Source organism: Protomyctophum parallelum (assembly GCF_964188405.1).
Source record: "Protomyctophum parallelum genome assembly, chromosome: 15".
In the NCBI taxonomy this organism is placed as follows: domain Eukaryota; kingdom Metazoa; phylum Chordata; class Actinopteri; order Myctophiformes; family Myctophidae; genus Protomyctophum; species Protomyctophum parallelum.
In genome coordinates, this window is record NC_139710.1 from 11,812,214 (window position 1) to 11,837,015 (window position 24,802).

Consider the following 24,802-nt stretch of genomic DNA (forward strand, 5'->3'; position numbering starts at 1 on the left):
ATTAGCCCCAGCCATCCATTAAGTAACTATAGTGAAAAGCAGCCAGGCCAGGCATGCTGTGTAACTGTTTATCTTGTGTGAGGAACACTGCGCAAATATGCACGTCGTCATTTCATTGACCATTTAGGCTGCTATAGTAGGCAGCGGGCTGCTCACCAATAGACTCCCAACGACTCGGAACACAATAGTTCCGCCTTAGAGAATTTTGGTTCCTACCTAAACTACTGCGCTGAAACTGACAAAGAGGCAGACTAAAGTTCTCAACGGGCCCAAAACTTAAGTCCCGGCCCTACCCTAACTAAAAAGTACCATAATGTTAGGCCCGAAGCCCGATAAAGCCAGACGAAACATTTAAAAAAGAAACACCACTAAATGGCCGGCGTAGAGGCACGCGCCGTGGTTCAGTGTGTATCTGTGTGAGAGTGAGAACAGAGTTCAATGGACTTATCGCTGAAATAAAGGATTTATGTAACTCACGTTAGACTGTTAATGTTCCATTTCCATCATTCTAATGGATTCCATTTCCAGTGGTGGTGAGTAGCCTCACCACCATGGCGTATCTCGACAGCTTACAGTCAGATCTGTTATTTTGGGCACATATAATGAGGCGCGCCGCCGGACGGCAGTTTAATATAATACTAAGCATTTTGGATAATCAAATAGCCTGTAGTAGCCTGTAACATTGTGTGGTCATCATACACCTATGTGTAGCGTTACAGAGTTGTATCATTTCTATGGATCGTTTGGTGAATGGTGACGTTGATTAATGATTGTTATTCATCGCAGCCAGCTGCGTTTAACGAGATCAGTGCAACATGACGAAAACCTGACGCTTCAGCTATCATGTGATAATCCGATTGATTTTATAAAACATTTAAGCATATGACATGGCAAGTTAACTGGTTAGAACTCATTTGGTGCTACCTGTGAGTGGGGAGTGTTGGCTGATGAATGAATGTCAACATCCTAATACAGCCGAATACTGGGGGGTCGAATTATGACCCCCCCAGTCAAAAAACACTTTGTTTGAAATAGACACTCATGCTTTCCAAGGTGTGATTTGGGGTTCTAAGGATGAATACAAAATGAATATCAACATCTTAAAACCAAAATGTTGAATTGTGGCTTTGAGCTCACATGCCCTTTTGATGTAAATCAAAAGGGGGAGGTAACTACCTGTCAGTGGGGACCTGTGAGTGGGGACTGGGAGTGTTGGCTGATGAATGAATGTCAACATCCTAATACAGCCGAATACTGGGGAATTACAGGCAATTCCTGCGATACAAAATGAATATCAACATCTTAAAACCAAAATGTTGAATTGTGGGTTTGAGCTCACACATCTAAGTTCACACAATGACATGATCAAAATAAGAAGGCCAGGATGAACGTGGTTAAATCAATTGATGCAATACGGTGCAAGTTTAAACATACCTTATTGTGCTCATATTTGTAGGGGATCTTGAGTGTCTCCGTGGCTCGGATCATGGACTGCATCGCTGTGAAGATGTTCTGGTAGACCAATTTGGTGAAACCTCTCTTGTCATCCTCTGAGTAGCCGGTTCCATGGATGATCCTCATCTGTTTGATGAAGGTACTTTTGCCACTCTCCCCAGTACCTGAGAAAGCAGAGAGGGAACATTATGCTCATTTAATTGCACACAAGCACAAGTGACAAAGCTTTGTCGCTTGTCCTTGAGTGCCATTACATTAACATACTGTACACAATAAACATGGTAAATGTGGATTTATATAGGACCGTTCTCGAAAAAGGTTTACAATGGGGGTGTGCACGCTTTTCTGACACACCATAGGACTGACATGTGGAAACAAAGATCGGATTAAGGTTGGCGAACATGCGTTAAGGTTGGCGAACATGCGCTGCTCCGTGCTTGCAGTTATGGTTATGTTTGGGTTTGAGGTAGGTTGTCGTGTCGGACCAATAGTATGTCGGAACTAAAGTCGGAACTAAAGTCTGTTACAATGTGCATGTACAATGTGCACACAACAACAGAAGAACAACCATGCAAGAGCTTAAGTGCTTTGCTCAAGGGCACTTCGACACAAAGCCAGGGAGCCAGGAATGGAACCTGGTATCCTGCTGATTCCAAGACAGCCACTGTACATCCTCCTGGCCCAGTAGATTAGATCCTTTCCACAACTTTTGTCCCAGACAAAAAGTAGAAGTAGACCTTGTATTTAATAATGCAATCAGGGCTGCTGATAGTATGTTGATATTTTTGTCATGTGTGGCCTTACCAGGAATAACATTTGAAGGTTTTCAGAAAACTTAGGTCACGATATTAGAAGGCATTTTTAGAATCGGCCTCAGTCTTAAATGGGAGAATAAGCATTTCGGCATCATGATTTTTAATCCAAACTCACAATACAGCCGTCTAAAACTGTTAAAAGATTGTTGATTTTCTCATGCACGCATGCACATGCACACACCACTGGCGCAGCCATGGGTGGGCCGACATGGGCCGTGGCCCACATAGAAAGCTGGCTCACCCAATCGATATTGGCCTCCGTCGCGGTTTACTTTATCGACCAAAAAAACAGTCCGCAGTTGTCGTAGGCGAGGCACTTCCGCGTTGGCCACAGAAGCGGGCTGTGGTTATAAGCACAAGCCATGTAGGATTTATAATGTCACGCCTCTGTCTGTCGTTGTTGTTGCGCAAACACATCCCAGAAAGCTGAGCTCCCAGCCTGCCAGAAACTAACAAGTGTTCCCTTCACTACTTCCCGTAGCTCACCCGTTCCCCCGCCTACCTGTTCCTCTCTCTCGCGTGCACGCACGCACACACACACACACACACAGGAGAGCAACATTGCAGGCTAGACAGTAGACTGACAGGAAATGGGGAGAGAGATGGGGGGATGACATGCATTAAAGGCCGTCGGGATCGGGAGTCGAACCCGCGGCACACTGCCAGACTGGATCGCCAGCCAAGGTGCCTGGACCACTGAGCCACGGGCCCGATAGCTTGTTTTTGAAGCCATCAGCGCGTTTCCATTGCGGAATTTCTGTACTTAGCCTACTTTATCAGTGAGATTCGCCCAGTGGCTGACTTGTTTCCATTGTGGTCCTTTCATAATTCAGTGTTTTAGCCGAAGCTATGTAATGTAAGCATCATAATAACAATATTATGTTTTTCTCGTGTGTCTTCACAGTAGGCTTAGGCTACAGACCATTTCAGAAAGCACAGCTCCGTGTGGAGATGTTGTTCAATGCTCACTTGAACGAACAAGTGTTCCCTATATTACACTACTTCCCGTAGCTCAACACCTCTACAGCCTGTCACTGAACAATCAGATAAACTAAAGATTCTCGATATGGAAATATATCGATCGGCAATCCGGACAATAGGTAAATCGATCGAGAGGCTGCTCTATCAATACAGCAATAAACGCCATGAATTATCTGGGTGACGCAGTGTTGACAAACGTACCTCTGTTTAACGTTATCAAAGCCCCCTTGCAAGTTGCAATGCACTCCCTTCCCAGGCCCCTTGTTAACATGTTTAGACATTTATTTTAATTTAAAGATCTCTGTGGGCCTGAAAGTGCTTCATTGTATTTGTGCAACATGGTCATTATTTTTAATAAACGTTTAATCTAGATATATCAATATATCGTATTGTGGCCTCTGTATCGTGATACATATATCGTGAGATTGCAAGCAATATCCACCAATAGTGCGTGCGTCACGTGCGTGTGCACCTGTGAATCTAGAAGACAGACATCTGAATTCATATTTTGAGGAAAATGAAGGCAAAAATAAGAATTAAATAATATAGACAATATATTATGATTATTATTTTAAATGCACATGCATACTGGCCCATCCAAGACTGCCGTTCTGGCTTCGCCAGCACGCACGCACACGCACACACACACACACACACACACACACACACACACACACACACACACACACACACACACACACACACACACACACACACACACACACACACACACACACACACACACACACACACACACACACACACACACACACACACACACACAGCTCCCCTCTCAGCGAGCTCCTAGTTCATTTGGTCTGGTAGTGGACCAAGAACAACATGTCTCTCTGGAGACAAGCACTATTTGGGTACTGTGAAGCGCTAAGAGCTGGCGTTCCTGTTGGGTCTGTGATAGGCTTGGCAGACCAATTCAACAGTGTAACTTAACCTCACTTCGAACTCTTAAGCGTTGTTTGGCCTGTATGCTTCATTCCTAAGTCTGTAGCCTACCCTGGTTTAAGCCACTGATTGCACGATACAGAATATAGCCCGAGTCCTATGTAGTTGAACTGAGAATATCTTTTCTAAAATGCTAAATACACGGTGGCCATTCTTCTGTGACACCTCTCGCTCACTGTCAAAACTGATAAAAAATGAAAACCACTACAGATATAATTTGCACAATGGCCCGGTACTATACTGTACAATATGACTCACAGAGCGTAAAAACAAGCCACACAACTGAGCAAGTAAAGCAACTGCTGTGCTCAATAGAATACCTCATTCCAAAACTTGACATTCAAAAGGCCTATTGTTTATTCCATGCTAAAAATGCTACACATTCAGTTAATCTTTATGTAAAATGTGATTTTCAATATACTTAATGATGCATGTTCACTTGTTCAGTGATGTCATCTGTTATGGATTAGACTAAGTTTAGCCTCACTCATGCAACATTATAATAGCGTCGGTCATATTGATACTAATCATAGGTTCCCAACCACCGGTACTTGAGCCCCCCTCTTGTGGTACACAGAGGAGTCGCCCAAAAAAGGAGAAAAAAGACAAAAGTGGAATGAAATATTTATATTACTATACAGGTAGTTCTTCTGACCAAGCAATTGGTTGAAATAGGCTATCCAGCCGTGCTGAAATGATAATACAGCACACCTAGCCATTAATAGAAGATTTGAGAACGGATTAATCACATTAATCAGTTGTGCTGATTAGTGATTAGACAGAGTTTTGTCAGAGCAGCAGCATTATTGGCTTAGGAATGGAACAAAAATGGCAGGTATACACTCTTGAATTTTAACATGAGTTAATATGGTGAAGTGGTACTTCAGTATAAAAAGGTTGGGACTTGGGAACCAATGGTTTAGGCCAAATACATTAAGATCACATCAAGTGAGGGTTGAATATATGAATATATATATAAAAATGAATATATCCATGCTTTGCCTTATTTATTGAATACCGGTAGATATAAATTCTGACAGGGCTACATATTATTTACTGAGATATTTCTTTTTGTATAATAATGAGGTAGTGGCTGTGTAATAAAAGAGAACTGGTAGTAAACCATATGGTTTCCTGATATCCTTCACATTAATTACACTGTAAGGGTTAACAGTAGCCAAGGGCTCAAGATGCCTACATACCTCTTAAATCAACTCCCAACTGGCTAAACGCTATACTGCATGCTCATTCATTTGATGCTTTGGATTTACATCAAGACATTCTAGAAAAGATAGACGTAGATTTTCACATGATGCCAAGAAGTGATCATGGAAATAGTGGTGTCAATGATTGCCGCCCACAGCCCCACCCGCTCAAAGAATCCCAAATATGAATGGTGTAAGTGTAACAAATAATTTGGTTGAGTCTAAAGGTAATAGCCTACATAGCGGCGAGAGTTTTCAATTTCATGGTTTGATTTAACATGCACACGCTTTAGGCTGGCTATGAGATCATGATGCACCCACCCACCCTCCAACCACTGGGCCTATGTCTAACTCCTAAGATATGACAGTGTTGGGTCTAAAGACTAAAACCATAGCCTACTCTCGATTGCTCCCAATAAAACGCGCTAGACTTTGGCCCTTGTGGGTATGGGTATAACATACCACACAGATTGCAGCTGCTGGGCCAAACAGTTACGGCCAGGCCCGTAATGTGGTCTGACAATAGTTGCCTGGATGTTAATTGACCGGCTGCAGTTATTCAAATCAGGTGGCACTGGTTCATGGCGAGTGGCGACAGGCCTCGCTGGGCAACATTTCCTCGTCGTCCTAGATAGAAGAACGATCAATCTGGGAATCAGGGCATGCGACTCTCAAAAACAAGATAGCAAACAACTAAACACCGTCCCCAAGACCCAATTTAATTTATGTGTGCACTAGCATAGTAAAATACCCCCCCCCCCCCCAGCCCCAGGAGCTGTTTGGGGGTTTTGCTTTTGCATCACTCCTCCTCCTCTTCCTGCCCATACCAGCTTACCGAGAAGCAACAGTTTCAATTCCCGGCGAGCGTCCCTCTTATCCCGACGGAGCTGCCTTTCGATCTCGTCGTTGATCCGCCTTGCTTCTTTCCCCTCTTCGCTGAGGCAACACGCCATTACGGATTCCAGGGTCATTCTCTTGTTTAAACACACTTTTCCGTCTTTGCCTCAACTAATTCATCCAGATCTCAGATTGGTTTAAAAACCCGAGGCCTAAAAATGTAAGGAAAAAACTACCATAAAAACTAAAAACCGCCCTTATACAGGCCTACTTGTGGATAAATACGGGTGGACGCTGTTGTTATAGCCTAAAGAGCGCACAGATTGGGGGGAAAGGAAAATGTATATATTTCATAAAGTATTTCCCCCCTCCCCCGTTTCGATTCGCTCTCAGGGCTCCGGACAGCTTCAAACAATGTACCGTGTATGTTGAATATTTGTCCAATCTTATTAATTGGCGTAATCTGCTTTTCCTTCTCAATATGATCAACAGATCCCTTTAAGACATATCCGTACAGTTAGGTGTGATCTCAAGCATTCCCATCTGTGTCCAGTAACTCTCGGGTCAAAGTCTTCAATGCTGAATTGTTTTGTATCGAATATCCCTAATGTTAATGTTATCGTCCTTACAAATGGGCAACGTGAAGAAAGAAAAAAATTAATATAGGCTATAACGTGCCCGTTTTATTTCCAATAGCTTGACTCCCGGGCGTGGTAAAGCAGAATATGGCGGACTTTCACTCCAATCCGCTAGGCTGGGATACGATACAGTACAGTTATCTCTTTCTGTCTAGACAAAAAAAACATGAAATCCATTATAGTCAGAATTTCACCTATAGGCCTCGCGATACAGCAAAGAAATAACTCCCATTAGGCCTAAAAAAAACATGTAAACATCCAAAACTCGGTGTTGGGGAAATGAGAAATCAACACGCCGCTCGTTTCGTTTCTCAGCCTGCCAGTCTTCTCCTTTTCCTCAGTTCCCTTCATGTATTTTTATTACAGAGACCATCCACCAATGTGACGTCGGCTGGGGGGAGTGTCAGGTCGTTTCAACCTGTGGAATACTACGAAATGTGTTGATATAGCTGTTTGTAAATTGTAATATTACAATTCATGTCATACTCATAACCCGATCTGCCTTTTGTTGTTTTCTGCCAGAACTTCAAATATCATGAATACCAAATACCCTGTGCTAGAATAATGTATGTTGTTAAATATAAAAGTTCACAACTGACGTCATCAGCAAATCCCTATATTACCATATTAAGTACACAGAAAATGGTTAAATCTGTTAAGCTGTTGTTGTGCAGTGTTATCTGTTGTTTTGTGAAGCATTTTAGCTTCAACGTCATTATCAAATTCACATCTGGATATTAACAGACATGTGGTCTTAAAATGAGTCCCAGTAGTTAGGCCACCAAAATAGCCCAATAGATTTTTTTGACATTGCTTATCAAATTCATGGGCAAGCCAGTATAATTTAAACCTAATTAAAATGTATCTTATTATTATTTTTTACCACCAGAGACCACTACAATTATGTTTTTGACAGATAAGATAATAAGCTTATAAGAATATTAGCCTGTATTTTAAACATTATACAATAATCCTACCCCTCACAAAATGTCCAGGGGGGAAATGAATGACCAATTCCAAATTTGTTTTACACCTACCCTTCATTTTTTTGGTCAAAATGATCTAAATACATTGAAAGAAAGAGACAAATTCCTTTTATGTATAGCCTGCTCTGTAAGTCGGTGCTCAGACCTTCAGTATAACGTTGTTATACTGAACGTTGTTATACTGAATGTTGTGTGTTGGGCTAACAGGCCACACTCCTCCCATACTTACTTAAAACTTAAAAATGGAAATGGTCTCACCCAAACGAGCTGTGGTACTATTGGAGCGTAAAGTATACCAATTTAATAGCATCATAAAAGTTATAGTTTGTGGGCTTTGGGCACCTATGAGACTTGCCGTACACTCCCTCAACAGTGTGACACTATAGATGCATGGTATGTTGTGCCACAAAGGCAGCTATTAGTAAGGACTATTAATAGCCAGGGAAAAGCATTTTTTATCAAGTGTGTTTGGTTTGCTGAAATGTGTAAATGAAGCACTCTCCAAAGAGTATAAATTACATATATTCATAGTATGTATATGTGTACGCACACACACACACACACACACACACACACACACACACACACGCACACACTATACCAGTAAGACGCCCTGGCGAGAAGCGAGCACGCATCCGCCTGGGTGACGGCAGACTGCTAGGCGAGCGCTGGCGCTTTAGCATGGGGGGGTCAGATCAACATAATGGAATGTCAGAACAGGTCAGCTCCATATATGGAGATCTAAGGGTGGCAGTGGGGGCAGTGTCTTGAGTGTACAGGGTTTGATGAGGTCTGGCAATATTATGGAGCGTGTCTTAGTGTACAGGGTTTGATGAGGTCAGATCAACATAATGTAAACCTATGTTGATCTGTAATTCACATGTATACCTTTGTTTTTCTTTTCCTGAAATTCTGATGTATTTTGATGAGGGCTGGGCCTTAATTTTCGGGCCTGTTGAGAACTCTAGTTTTCGCCAGCTGCACTAATGGATTTGGGCCGGGCCCGTCTAGAGTTTTAATGGACAGGTATCAGTCAAAAGGGAGACATCGAAGAGGAAGGACAGGTGGGATAGGATCAACATTATATGGAATGTCAGAACAGGTCAGCTCTATATATGGAGATCTAAGGGTTTGAGGTCAGTTGCTGGCCGGCACCGGCTCCATGGAGATCTAGGTGATGATCCAGTCTTCTCCTAGTCTTCTCCTACTGTCCAGGGTTTGATGAGATCAGTGTCGTGATCTTTCACCAGAGGGAGCTCAACAAACCATGTGCAACCCAGATTTGGCACAAACAAGGGACTAAATTAATTTAGCTCCTATGCCACCAAAATGTGGAACATCCACCAACGGCCATTAAAGGTATATTCAGTGATTTCACTTATTTTTTTGTTTTGTTGTGATAATCCCCTCTACTATAGAGTGTGCTGACCATATAAGGAGTTCCTCATCCCTGTCCCCAGTTAACCCCTGGGGGTAAAAAAAAAACGTAGGTTTCGTTTTTGGCTCTCTATCCTGATTGGATGAAAGGCTTAGGTCCCAGCCAAAAACAAAACCTAAGGTTTTTTGAGTGAAATCACTGAATATACCTTTAAGACATGCAAATCCCTTAACTCCTTCATAACCGCTCCCAAAGGGCACCTACGGACGGCTGCAATTCCAAACTGGCCCCCGTAAAATCTGAATCCCCTACCCACCCCTTATATTTCAAATATGTTTTCTTCCCCTTTTTACCTCTTCTATGATGATTTCCTGTTTTTGGCTATATAGAAGTGTATATTTGTACGTCTCTAAATGTTATGATGAATTGAACATGGTGGACCCTAATGTTCGTACGTGTCACGAGGCGTGATGTCATGAGGTGTGACCATATATGGAGGCATGACCGACTGGCCGACTGATGGGAGATGCAGGTTTTCATAGTAAACTGCGACCTACAGTCGCAATTAGATTCTGTTTGAGTTTGACTGATACATCAACATACAGTGGATTAAAGTAACTTATTTTGTACAACATGTGATCTTTAGCTTGGAATTAAAGTAATACAAAAATAGTAAAATGGTGCCATCAGAATGAATGCTAGGTGTCCTGGGATATGTCAGATTTGTCCTAGATTTGCTGCCTTGGGAGTCAACCTGTATCTGATATGGACCAAATCAACAAAGGGAACATCGGGATCTAGCAACAGGTTTAACACCATGCTATTCTGCTCTCCATAGTTTATTTAAGTTCAAGTTAGTTGAACATTCTTCTGTCAAATTGAACCCTTGCATATCCCTTAATTGAATTATTTACACAAAGGATGAAAAAATAGCTTGTAAAATAAAACAATGTTCTTGTTTCGTTGATCCATATGTGTCATGATGGTGCTGGTGTATCCTGGAAAAGCCAGCCTATCTCGAAAGGTCAAAACTAAGAGACACAACTTCAATTTCAGTCTTGAACATTTTAGTGTAGTGTTTCAGATATGTCCAAAGAGGCAAGCAATCCTAAATATTAAAGACCAATAGACTGTTTTTGAGACAAAATCCAGTGCAGTTTAGTCATTTGGATATGGTCTACAATCTATATATATTGGACCAATTATTACATACAAATGAGCATAATCAACTTGAGTCGTGAGGCCGCTAGCTTTTATTTTGAAGGAGAGACTCGTTTGGATCCTCTCCTGTTATGTGTCATGTGACCTCATTTTCGCTTAGTTACAGGGGAAGCGTCGCTAAGGAGAGGAAAGTAGGATGGGTCCTTTGCAGTTTGAACATAGTTCTATCTACTGTTTGCCATTCTAACTTAAAAGGTAAATGCCGGTATATCTTCTCACCTTTTGGCAATGGCACCATCGCGGTTTTTCATTTGCACGTTTGGATTCGTACGATAATCGTTCGTTCATAATGTCTTTTGGCATGATGAGAGATAAAGAAAGATTAGTTAGCATGCTGCTAGCGAGCTAACCAACTCCCAACAACACAGCGACCACGCCTGCCCAGTGACAGGTGAGAAATATAGTCGCTCATTCACTGCGGTTACCATTGCTGTTTGAAATGTTTATTGTAATATAGGCTAAGGACTTGGGTCATGGTAGTAGACATTTCGCAGCAGGTGTCTGCATGCATGTCCCTAATTCCTAATGATGCGGCTTTAATAGGATTTTAGCAGTCTCCTTTCCTGCTGCTTGGTTTGGATACTGGGAATTACATCAGACAAGGATGAAGGGGCTTATATGTGTCAATGTGTTTGTGCGGATGGTTCAACCTCAGTCGCCATTCATGTTGGTCTTATGCAATTAAGGTGTAATAAACATTTTGCAACAGGTGTTATTGCATGGTATGCAACGCATCTTAACCCTAAATTACTAAATGAAAATGATTAAACAAGAAGTATTCACATACTAAAGAACACATTGACAATCTAATCTAATACAAGGTTATTAGACTGAATCAGCTGCAACCTAGCCTGAAACTAGACAAATCTGCCATTGCAAAAAAATAAAATTCCCTCTGCAGACATGTGTATATTAGTCTGCATGCCAGGCTAGCTGCAACCTTGCCCGATTGTGTTAAATGGGCCAACAAGAACAATTAATTCATATTATTAACATTTTATGATGGGTACGTTCGGAAATAGCACATTGTGCAATGGTAAATGGTGCATTTATATAGCGCCTTTATCCAAGGCGCTTTACATAGATTGTGCATTACATTCACCCATTCATACACCGATTGCGGCGGAAGCCATGCAAGGTACCAACCAGCACATCGGGAGCAATTTGGGGTTCAGTGTCTTGCCCAAGGACACTTCGATGTAGACAGGAGGAGCCGGGATTCGAACCGCTGACCCATGGATCATTGGACGAACTGCTCTACCTCCTGAGCCACAGCTGCCCCAGTATGCAAACTAATAGGCGAGTGCGCTCCGGTCCGGTCACCGGTGAGGTATTTCCTGACGCCCCCGATGTTTAGGACACGAGAAACACTTTCCTGGGGTTTTTTTTGTGTGTGTAATATGATTTATTTTTATATTTTATTCATGGCGCCATGTTCATGTCCAAAAACCTGTCATGTGGTTTCACTTCCTTCCTGGACTACAAAGACACACCTCCATGCACCCTCCCCCCTCTCCACAAGGAGGGGGAAGTGCACTAAAGCATTATGGGCATTGTAGGAATTCAGCAATCCAGTCGAACCCTATAGTCAAACACAAATTTCAAATTGTGCTACTGTTATCTACTACAAATACTATTAACATTTAGTGACTGCAGTTTCTTCCATATATTGTATACAACAACTCTTTTATATTTCATTCATTTAAAATGTAATGTATAGCTTAGCAAATCACCTTCTAACTCTTTCCAGGTACCCACGCCTGAACATCACACATCAACATTAGGCACACCAGTCAAAGCATGAGGATGCAGATGTAGATAAAAACAGTGGAACAATTTATTGTTGACAGATGTCAAATGCAAGAAAACATCACTAAACTAAAGTATTTAATAACTAATAAACAAAGAAAAACTCATAAACAAAAATATATTTACTTAAACAATACAACTATACAAACTGTACAACGGTTAAAGACTCCAGCATGTATACTTAAAACAAATAACATATAACTTAGAAAAAATAAGGTCAACTAGTTGAGGTGCAGGTCCGGATTAAAGACTTTTTGGTGCTCGGGGCTACGACCCGGTTTCGTGCCCCCTGTGACAGTGTTACATTACAGCACAGATTTAGCCAGGGCCTTTTATTTTTCATGTCTATTTTCAAATCAAATCAATGACATTACATGCCGTCAGTACAAGTTCAAATGATAACAAAATAAAATTCAATAGCATAATAGAGGCAGCAATGATAATCACGTGATTTTGTCATTCAGAAACTCTTTCTGTCTTTTTTAAATTGAAATGCAAAGATTACAAAGAGCAACTTATTGTAGATGGCCACTTACATTTTTTAAACGCTGTGGAGTGTCAGTATGAAGTAGTGATAATGCATACAGCTTCAGATCAGATGCATGAGCAGACTAAAAAGCAAGTGAGCTGTGGCGTTCTACAAGGAAGCATACTAGGGAATTTACTGTTTCTGATATATGTAAACGACATGACATCAGCTTGTGACTGCAACTTGTTCCTGTTTGCAGATGACTCAGCATTGCTGGTCTCGGACAGGAACAAACTGCAGGTTGAAAAGGCCCTCAGCTCCGAGCTCGGTAGAATCTGCACCTGGCTCGCTGATAACAAACTATCTTTACACCTGGGAAAAACTGAATCCATTCTCTTTGGATCAAATAGTAATAGCACCTCTTGGTACCACAGCACCTCAAAGGCCCTTAAAACAAGGCTCCAGACTTCCCAGAACAAACTGGTCAGGCTACTATACTTGGCCTCACTCCCCGTACCCACCTCACCCCTGCCCATTTTGAAAAAAAAATTGCTGGTTTGTGAAGATTCTTCTTCTGCCTCTAATTCATAAATGCAGCGTTATATGCTTGTTTCACTTTAGTTTACAGTATAGTAGAGGGTCATGCCAAATAGCACTGAAAGCGTACAAAGATAAGTTTGTACGTGAAAACACACTGTAGTAATGGATAAAGACATCCCCAAAACCAGGACACAGTTGTTACTGAAAATACTGAATGATGTTACTGTTTACAATGAAACAAATGACTGTGTCAAGATAGCTCAGTTGTTTGAGCTCTCGCCTTCAGACCACAAGGTTGTGTGTTCAAATCCGGGTACTGACAACATAGCCTGTGAGTCTTATGTGTGCAGATTGTTCTTATTGCGTATTGTCTTCTTTCTTGGTCCCGCCTTATCGCTGCTTGCAGCTATATTATTTCTATTATTATAGATTATATTATTATTAGTATTATTATATTATTTTTGTACTTCTCTAAATGTTATGATGAATTGAACATGGTGGACCCGATTCTAAACAAGTGTAATGCTTTATGGTGTCGTCCACAGTTGTTTGTATTGAGTTGTGCTTGAAATGTACTGTAATTCTCCAAACTGTTAATACATTCTTCAATCAATCAAACTAGCGGATGAGACATGAGAGTCTTGAAAGTCAGGTACTACCGAGATGCACGAGGCAGGCACAGGAATAGGATGGGGGAAAAACAAAAGTGTATTTGTTAGGCGCTGCCACTGGTTTTGAGCTCCCCAGCACTTGGTGCACCAGGCTGCAAGTGAGCCTGTTAGTGGTGGATATTGCTTGCAATCTCACGATAGATGTGTATCACGAATCACGATACAAAGGACACAATACAATATATCGATTATATGTTTATTAAAAAATAATGACCATGATGCACAAATACAATAAAACACTTTCAGGCTCACAGAGATCTTTAAATTAAAATAAATGTCTAAACATGTTAACAAGGGGCCTGGGAAGGGAGTGCATTGCAACTTGCAAGGGGGGCTTTGATAACGTTAAACAGAGGTACGTTTGCCAACACTGATCACCCAAATAATTCATGCCGTTTATTGCCGTATCGATACAGCAGCCTCTCGATCGATTCACCTATCGCCCAGATTTTCGATCGATATATTGCCCAATCGATTAATTGAATGCACCACTAGTGCCTGTGCATAAATCCGGGCCTTTTCAGATGTGCCTCATTTAATCGTCCGAGTTGTGCCTATTAGGTTTGCGACTTCTTCACGCCCAAAATTGACCTGGACAGGGAAGAGAATTCCCCACAACCTTTTATCTTCCCTGATTGATTGTATTGTCCTTTCTCTATTTGGTTGCACAGACATGGGCAAACTTCAGAGCAAGTTCCGTAAGAGATCCGAACTTTACAGGTGAGAATGACTGTAATGACACACCAAGGCTTTACTTACTTGACTTTGTATTCATGCTGTATTGAAACTTAAAATACATTTATGATTTAATTTGGAATCATGAGACCATGTACAAAAGATACAAATATGATATATAATGAGTGTTTTCAGGATAATTAATAATGCATCCGAACAAATCTAGATTGTGTATACTGTTGATCTAAAACAAATATATACCACTATATACCTATCACTACAAAATAAAGAAAAGGGTAAGAAGCTCTGCATGTGCACACATTTGCAATTTTGCATTCATGTAAGTTTATAGGTATAATATGTTGTTGTGTTTGATTACTTAATGTGATAGATTGTTTTTCTGTTCAGAGCCTCTGGGGGAGATGGGCCAGATGGCTCTTCTGACAGTCAGGTGGTACAGTATGAGCCGGCCCATCAAGGATCCATCAACACTGTTATCAACCTCAGTCCAGATCTTTGTGTATCTGGAGGGAGTGACCAGGTTAGAGAAAAAAAACAACTAAAAACTAAACTAAACAGAAAACAAAACAGCAACCTATGTAAGAGGAGTTCACACCAGAATGAATGACTTCATACTGACAGAGTTTGCCCTGGTTATCATCACAGACCTTTACATAATTGGAGCGAGTCAGTGACCATTTTGCTCTTATGTCATACTCAAGTATGACGTAATAGCAAAAGGGTCACTCTGTGAATATGGCCAATACCATGCTACAATAGTCTGTATTGTGCTGAGATATCTGTCTGAAGATATGTCTTTCTGTCTTTACAATTAAACACTATGCAAAACACTCTTCTAAGCAACAGGTTCATATTGGAACAGAATCATACATTTGAAATCAGACATTACGGTGGCCTCATGTGAGTTAATAGGACACATTTCTTCAGTTTCCATGTTACCTGAAATATTTAGGGAATGTCGTTGTTTGATGTTAATCCGTTTAATTGTAAAATCATGGTAACATTAAAAAATGCATTCAGTAGAGCAAAGACCTCTGCCAAGGTGGTGGCAGTTTAGAGATAGATTTTTGTTTTTGTTTTTCCAGTTTTTCGTGTGTTTATGAGGTGGCAGTACTTCATTAGACCCCTTGGTGTGGTTGTTATGTGCAATGTCTCCCCTTTGTATTTAGGGTTTCTTCCTGGAGGCTAAAACCTTGACAGTCAAACGTGCCAATGAAAAAAACAGTGATATAGTGACATCACAATATCATGCCCTCCCGGTACAAAAGACAATATGCTTGCAAAGTTCTTTGGACCGGGACCAACAATTCCACCAAGTTGTGTGTTAATCTGTTAATAACGGCTCGATATCCTTCTAACAGATAGACTTACATTCGACTGACAAAACAAGACCTCCTTGGTGTAGGAAATAAACATAATGTTTGTGTATCCCTAGGCTGTGGTGGTGTATTTACAATTTACAATTTAGGCATTTAGCAGACGCTCTTAATCCAGAGCGACTTACATTTAAGCAAGAACAAAAGCATGGGAATACATCACATAAAAGCATTTATCATGAAACATGCGTAAGCTAAGAAGGTAACAGTGGAATATCTATATGATGAAACTATACATACACTATACATAATAAACTATACATATTCACTACTATGCTATACATATGTTGATATGTACTATGGCGTGCTATGACTATATACAATACAATTATAGTGCTGTCTACATAACATGATATAAGTCTGTGTCAAATTCTATCTAAGCCAACAGAAATGCTATCTAAGGGGTTAGGGTAAGTGCTATGGGCCATGATGGAGTCTGAAAAGGTGGGTTTTCAGGCTACGGCGGAAGATTGGGAGTGATGCTGCAGTTCTGACTGCAATGGGAAGTGCATTCCACAGTTTTGGAGCCAGAAGGGAGAAGAGTTTGGGTGGTGGTGGTGTATGACTGACGGTGGTGTATGACTGGAGACAAGGTGTAGGTAATAAACATAATGTTTGTGTATCCCTAGGCTGTGGTGGTGTATGACTGGAGACAAGGCAAAATGTGCCAGTCCTTCCAGGGCCACAATCGAGAGGTTACCAAGGTAATGTTTAGGGATATATGTGTGGACATAATATTAAAATGCTAGCGTGTTTAGAGATTTTACAAATTCGAGATGGATGGTGTCTTTTATAGTTTGCTGTTATATTTCAGTGTGAATTTTCTCTTCAGTGTGAATGTTCTCTTCTCACCCATTATCTTATAGGTCCTGTGTTATCCAGGCAGTACATGGATCTTCAGTGCATCACGGGATAAAAGTATTTTGATGTGGGACTTTGACCAGGGGGATGAACCTATACAGGAATATTGTGGACATGAGCTGGTGGTCAACGGAATAGCTGTCAGCCCTGGTACAAACAAAAACTTGTATCCATAGTAATTGTTTTTCTTCCATAAATGAATTACCTATTTCACATTTCTTCCTATGACAGTGTGGCACAAAATAGTGAAATTAACAGATCTACAAGCTCACAGCAGGTTGCAAATTTGCGATTGCAATGTGGTGTTAGCTTGTAGATCTGCTAAATTCCCTATTTGTGAAGTTGTTATATAAGTCTGTAGATTTAACACATTTAACCACTGTACTCTTAGTAAACTTAGTAAACTTAGTAAACTAAGAGTACAAATAGCAGATTTACAAACATGTATATGTATGCTATTTTCGGTGAAAGTGCCCCCCAGAATAGGGATGTTAACCAATAAAATGTATTAACAAGAGCTTCTGACTACATTGAAAGTTGAAAGACAGATTATTATTATTTTATTTTATTTTCCTGTCACACTGACACTGTCATGGAAACCTTGTATGACCAAGACCGCATGTCAGTGCATTATTTATCATTGTTCTGGTCTGAATCTTAGATGGGAGGAAGCTGTGCAGTGGTTCCCGGGACAACTGCATGTGCCTGTGGGACATAGAATCTGCAGAGTGTGAACAGAAACACAACATATCCAGAAACCTGGTGAGAATTGTGTGTGTGTGTGTGTGTGTGTGCACGAGATATGCTTTTTAATATATTTATCCCGCGATTTTGCAGGATTGTTTTTGTGGGATTATTTTATCCCACAAACCCATTTTTCACCCAGTGTCATTATCGAATGTAATCCTGGGCGCTACACTACCTCTGCCACCCTAGGGAGGGCAGCGGACTGACCTCATGCTTTCTTCTATGCATGAGGAGTCCAAGCTGCACATTTTTGGCCGGGGAAGGAACACGCGGGTGGAAGGAACACGTTATTCCGCTTTCCCCTTTTGTGAGGGTACCTACCCTAGGGGACACGGGGAGAACATGCAAACTCCACACAGAAAGGCCTTTCTCCAGCCCCGCCTCGGGTATGGGCACTGATGACGCAGAGGAGAGAATGCACCCAGTGTCCCCAGCGGGAATCGAACCCAGGACCTTCTACTGTAGCTGTGAGGCGACAGCACTAGCGACTGTGCCACCGTCCCCACCCCGTTGCACGAGATATGCTTTTGACAAGAGAAGAGGAGGACAGCCCAAGAGCAGGTTTACTGTATGGATGCAGTGAGAGAAGACATGCAGGTGGCTGGACTGGAATGACCAAGGAAGATGCATAAAACAGAAGCATTTGGAAACAAATGATCCGCTGTGGCAGAGTCCTGATGGGAATTATTTTCAAAAATAGTGAAAATACTGTAGCTGATCTACAAGATCCCGTGTGGCGTGTTGTCAGCTTGTAGATCAGCTATTTCCCAATTTTTGTATGGTATAAAATAGGACTTAATCAGACGTGGATTATAAATCAAACTTTAATTTTACTTCACGGTGATATATGTATTAAAAATATAAACAAATGCCCTTCATGATTATTTGAAAAGATTAATCAATAGAATAATCGCACAGGTAATAGCCCAAAACATTCCCATCTTTTTGTCCTGTCATTCCAGGTGACTCATGTGTGTTGGGTGCCAGACAGCTCTTCTATAGTACAGACCTCTGAGGATAAAACCATCAGGTAAAACTAGACCCAGTAGATCCCAGACTATCCCAGTTGAACTGATGTGATGTCTGGCCAGCATCTATCAATCTATTGTTGTTTGACCACATGAACCCTTGTGTCATTGGTCAATGACGTAGGGCTTAAAACATGTTTCAATGATCTACATCACACTGTCTTTCATAGTGATCCTTTTCTGTGCGAATGCATCTAATAATGTGTGTACTACATGCAGGGTGTGGGACAGTCGCACATGGCAAGTGACCAATACTTTCCCAGCCAAGCAGTACATTCAGACCCACTGTGATGTTTCTTCAAATGGCAACTATATGGTGTCCAGCAGCAATGGCTTTGGAGGCCAGGGCTGTGAGAGTACGGTAAAATGGGTGGAAATGTATGGGGTCTGAATAGATGTAGAGTTGTAGACAGACAATTCAGCTTTCAAATAGCTCTCACAATTACAATCTTGATATCCTGTTGAGTTAAAGTTGATCCCAGTGCAAAGTAAACACAAGGATGAAGGATCCCCCATTGACCATATTGTTGCTGTCGGGTGAAAACCTTGTACATACAAACCAGCTATTTTTCAGGAAAAGTAATGGTAATTGCCAAAGTGCACCCAATGTAGTTATTATTTATTTGTTAAATATGTATAAAATCCACAGACAGACTTAACCATTTCAACCTTGAGTCTCTATTTAGGGCATGTACTGTATAGGTAAAATAAATGAAAATGTTCAGAATTTCTACAAGCTGTCATGTTGCAAGCTTGTAAATCGGCTATTTATATTATATTTATATTCCATCCATCCATCTTCAACCGCTTATCCGTAGTCGGGTCGCGGGGGCAACCACTCCACCAGAGTGCTCCAGACTTCCCTCTCCAGAGCAACATTAGTGACTTCCTCCTGGGGGATCCCGAGACGTTCCAAGGCCAGTGAGTCGATGTATTTCCTCCAACTGCGCATTGGTCTGCCCCGGGGTCTCCTCTCAGTGGGACGTGCCTCGAGGACCTCCCTAGGGAGACGCCGGGCCGAGAGGCATCCTAACCAGATGCCCGAACCACCTAAGCTGGCTCCTTTCCAGGCGAAGAAGCAGCGACTCTACTCAGAGTTTCTCTCGTGTGACTAAACTTCTCACCCTATCTCTAAGGGAAACGTCAGCCACCCGTCAAAGAAAACTAATTTCGTCCGCTTGTATTCTTGACCTTATTCTTGACCCACACATCGTGGCCATAGGTGAGAGTAGGAACGAAGATTGCTCGGAAGACAGAGAGCTTCTGGTTCAACTCTCTTTTCGTCACAACAGGGCAATATTACTTTATGAAAAGACTTAAAAAGATGAAATATGGAGAGCAATGATATTCACACAGCCATCCATGTCATACTGGGGTTGGTTGGTGGTGGTGAGGACTTGTCATACTGGGGTTGGTGGTGGTGTGAAAATGGTCAATGGCATATTATCTTATGTTAAGAGGTGTGTGTGTGTGTGTGTGTGTGTGTGCGTGTGTGTGTGTATGCATGTGTAGCTATGGGATCTGCGTCAGCCTGGCTGTAAGGTTGTGGAGTACAGAGGGCACCTCCAGACCACAGCCTGTTGTATGTTTATCGACCCCCTTCCTGGTGCCTCTCCCATGGTGGCAACCTCCTCCCACGACAGCTCCATCAAAATCTGGGACCAGAATACTGCAGGTAACAGAGAAGGAATAACACACACACACACCCCTATATACAACATATATTTTGAAATTAATGTACATTATGTAAATATAATGTACTTGTCCTGACCTCTCGTTCACCTATTGTATCTCCAGTCTGCTTAGGAACGTTGACTCTGGATGGTGCTGGTCCATTGGTTTCTTTGGCCCCCAGCGACTCCACTAACCTGATATGTGCCAGTTTCAACACGGGTCTCCACCATATCCATTTGGCCCAGGGATCAGGTCAGGTTCAGGGATCTGGGACAGGTTTGGGTGGCACCTCTGGACTAGAAATTAAAGTGGTGTCACGCTTTTAAGAACACATGCCGACTCTGACCCAGCCTGGCCTGAGCACAACCAAAGCATCAGCATCGATGGATGTGGACGCCACCTCTATTCTTTTATTTTCCTCAGATCTCATGGATTAGTTTCATGACAATTCTATTGAACAGTATACAGAGGAGTGACAGGAAAGAAAGGAGTGGCAAAAGGGGGCTGACACACAAAGGTAGCACTGGATAGAAACCCCAAGCCTAAATTATACTTTGTCATGTCATATGTGGTGGAACACACCCTAGCCAAGATTCTCAGCACTTTCTCATTCTCAGCCACCTCGATGGCCATTATGTCCATTCTTATCAACATTAGAAGAACTAGACACTAAAATGATAGTGGACTAGAGATGGTCAATTAGGTTGATGATGCTGCTCAGAGATGAGGCAAGAAGTTGTCCACTTGTGACAAGTCACAAAACTAACGGGGTGGGGGGTATATCCTTAACAGTTCTTCTGACAAATAAACTTCTAGGTAGCTACTTTCTGCAGTGACAGAGTGGTTAAAGGTAGCTTTTTAAAGTGTTTTGTTAAAACAAACTTCTGATAGTAATGTTGTCTATAGTGTTTGTTCAATTACAGGGGTCTCTCGCTGTCCTCCAGCTCTTTAATTAACAGAACATAAATTTTCAGGTGGGTATTTATTTATCAGCTTCAGTTTTATAGTGTTCCATGTCCAATTATGTCTACAAGTAGACAAGGTTTTAGGTACAGTAGTAATGTATGGTATTCAAATGTTAGTAGTGTGCAAGTTCAGCCTTTTTGTATATTCTGAGTTAAAGACGACAGGTAGATAAATTGTTCTCTCAGGTCTAAATATAAAATCATCAGTTTCTTTAATATATTAATGAAATAAATGTATTAGACATGGGGCTTTAACCCATTTCGGCCTGAGGCTGATTCTAAAAACACCTCTATATTCTGACCTAAGTTTTCTGAAAAAACTTCTAATATTTATATAGCAGCATCAATTTGTTTACATTTTTGAATAGTGTACATACTGTACAGTACCCCAAAATGGGTTCCCGGCCTGAGGGTGTAAAACACCATAAGGGGTTCCCGCCCAGAAACTCCCACGCGCTAATAACTCTAAACAGACAATCGTAATGTGATTAACAAGTCTAGAATTGTTTCCAGAAAGCAAACTTTGTCAAATGTAATGAGTGGTTTTGTCAGTGTCAGTAATGAGTACTTCTCCGTTCAGTAAAATCAGGATTTGTTTCATGCCAGTGAAACCATAGCAGGCTTCTAATACCTTTTATGGAACCAAATAAAGCATATAGTTGCTTAGAATGTAGGCAATTGTGTAAATTAATTTACACGAGAATAGAATCAAGGTCACCAGTTGATTAGGCCTCCACCTGTTTGATGCACAATGATAAATTATTTTTAAAGTTCAACTCGTCAAGTCTGCTTCAGCTCTGTGATCAATGATGACATGGATGTATTGTTTTTTAAACTGGATTATACTTTCATAGAAAAAGTGTGTGTATGTAGTACAGTATATACACATGTGTGCATATACAGTAATACAAATAAAGGACCTTTTTAAAAGGCATTCTTCGCACATCACTAGTCTTCGGATCCTTCCTTAACCTTTCTAATTAGTCAGTGGTTCACAAACTGGGGGTCCCCAAATTATTTTGCGGGGTCACCAGATGATTAGCTTGACGTTGTTTTCTCACTCAACAGTAAACAGAGAGCAACGGACTGACCTCATGCTTCCTTCAATTCATGAAGAGTCCAAGCTGCTTCTTTTCACCTGATGGTGGGTTTCTCCCACGTGGATTGAACGTTATTCCAACCAGTTCCTTACCCCATCCATCAGGTGCCCCTGCTGGCCAGGGGGAGGCAGTACTGTATATAGACCAATGTTTTTTTTGTGAGGGTACCTCCACATAGAAAGGCCCTTTTGCCACCACCACCTAGGGTCCTAGGGTATGGATTGATGACGCGGAGGAGAGAACACACCCACAGCGGGAATCGAACCCAAGACCTTTTAGCTGTGAGGCGACAGCGCCACCGTGCCCCCAATGGTATTAAACTATTGATATTCTTACTTTCAAATTAATTTTGAAAATAACTTTGACCCGACACGAACCTTAGTCTAAGGCTAAGCATTCATGGCATTTAATAATAGACAAAAACATTCGCCAGTCTTAACCATCAGGTCAAACTTTGTGTCAGATCCTGCCTAGGTGGGACATGAGTCAGATGACCTTTGACACGATTATATTGTAAAAGAAGAAATATCCAACAAACACACACAATGTGTCACAACCTGGCAGAGCAGAGACCAATAAAAAACAAGATACTTTGGTGATTTAAGTTCATTTTATTCAAATCTGGACCTCATTTTCACTGTAAAACATCTCTTTGAAAAGGATGATTTCTCCACAAACACATTCCAACAGATGATACACAATTGACAACAGGCAGGCAGAAGGGGTCATCACACCCCACATCACTTTAGTACAGAACATTTTCAAATAAAGTGGAAAAATAGGAGGGAAATGCAAAAGAAAATGACCTATTTTCCTCTACTCGAGTCTTGAGTAGAGTTAAGTATTGTACAGACAAAAAGGAAAACTTCTTGGCACAGCACATCTAAAATAATCTGCATAAATATAAAAAGATGGAGTTGTCCCTTTCAATGATGGTCATTCAGAAGACATTCAATCTCAACAGAGAATGCATGTCATATTTTCATTGTAGTCTCAGCTCGTCATGATCACAGATATGAATTAGTGCATAACGCCTAGTTACAAGTAAGGGTTTAGATCTAGTAGCAACTTAAAGCGTACAATATATCTTGTATTGTGCTGCTTTGTGCATCTTGTCATGCACCAAAAATAGCTATCTACAAGCTCACAATGCACCGTGATAGATCTGCCATTTCAGTGTGACTCCTGTGCGCAAACCAAATGCAGTAAAGTGGATGGAATGGTTGTATATAATCAGAGAGAATGGTCTCTATTTTTCTGAAAGAAACATGGGTCTTGATTTACTATTGAACATGAAAATATGATTAACTTTTATACAATATAGAGCTGGACCTCTCAAACGCAGCTAAGCAAGATTACCCAAGTGACCTAGAATAGCATCAATATAATTGCAGAGATGCATTGGGAGGCCAGGTCAAACCTTACTTAAATTACAGTGTACATGAATATTATCCACCAAATCACACATTCCATAATACATATACATAGGCCACTGCCTAAATACTTTTACATGATGCTGTGACAATTAATTAAGTATTGATGGAAAACTCTAGGGTCTTGGCAAGGTATTTTAAATACTATATTTGTGTAAAACTGGGGCTGGATCTGGGCTGAATCATAGTGAGAAAGGGCTGGGAGATATGGCCAAAATCGAATATATCTTTTGACCAAATACCTCGATATTGATATTGTGCGGATGAGTTTTTCACTTAATATTTACATGACATTTTTGCTAAATAATCAACATACCTAAAACATAGGTGATTAAAGGCAAATAATGAACTAGAAGTCATGTAACATTGACTGTCATGCAGCCTTTAAAAAAAAAAAGAGATTACAATATTATGTTATCCAAGACAATTTCTAGTCTAGATGATATGGACATAATATTGAAATATATTACCCAGCCCAGTGAGGTGTATGGTTTGGTCAATATAGTAGTAATCAGTGCAAAAGTTGACCCAAACTATACAGACTCATTGAAATACTTAGAAAATCCATACTATACTGGAAAACTGTCTAAATCTAGCACTACCAGTTACAGTAAGTGCTCACAATAAGATAAAAAAGCAAATAATTTACAGTTTGGAACATTCAAATAAAAATTGAAACAGCATGCAAGAAAATTGCAAGCTTGTTTGGAACTGTGACCACAAATCTTGGTAATTGAGGGAGTTTTTGGAGGGCTCAAATTGGCCATATTAAAACGTCGCCTATAAACACCAAAGTGAGTCTAAATCAAGACAGTCAGCATTTGAATGAAAAAAGCTGCTTTTATAGTGCTTTAAAAAATGCTCCATTAAATTCTATGATAGTTTATCAAGAAGAATTGTTTCTCAAAAAGGTCCCGTTTTTGCAAGTGTCATCGAACAGTGGACTGCCCTCCAGTG

The 24,802-nt window shown here is 41.0% G+C and overlaps 2 protein-coding genes across 2 annotated transcripts in view; one reads left to right on the forward strand and one right to left on the reverse strand.

The window, feature by feature from the left end:
* The window catches only part of LOC310872171 (guanine nucleotide-binding protein G(q) subunit alpha), a 148,306-nt gene that overhangs the window by 10,701 nt on the left and 112,803 nt on the right, over positions 1-24,802 (reverse strand). Inside the window, exons 2-3 of the mRNA XM_083783891.1 lie at positions 6,252-6,485; positions 1,435-1,619 (exon numbers count right to left, since the gene is read on the reverse strand). Coding sequence (XP_083640017.1) covers positions 1,435-1,619; positions 6,252-6,387 — 321 coding nt within the window. The 5' untranslated portion in view covers positions 6,388-6,485. The remainder of the gene's footprint in view (positions 1-1,434; positions 1,620-6,251; positions 6,486-24,802) is intronic.
* wdr31 (WD repeat domain 31) lies at positions 10,652-20,673 on the forward strand (the record flags this gene model as incomplete). Its single annotated transcript, XM_083783578.1, has 10 exons — positions 10,652-10,867; positions 14,637-14,685; positions 15,049-15,181; positions 16,667-16,741; positions 16,904-17,048; positions 17,560-17,660; positions 18,608-18,675; positions 18,893-19,034; positions 20,186-20,348; positions 20,471-20,673. Exons 2-10 carry the CDS (start codon positions 14,639-14,641, stop codon positions 20,671-20,673), a joined length of 1,077 nt encoding a protein of 358 aa, XP_083639704.1. The 5' UTR covers positions 10,652-10,867; positions 14,637-14,638.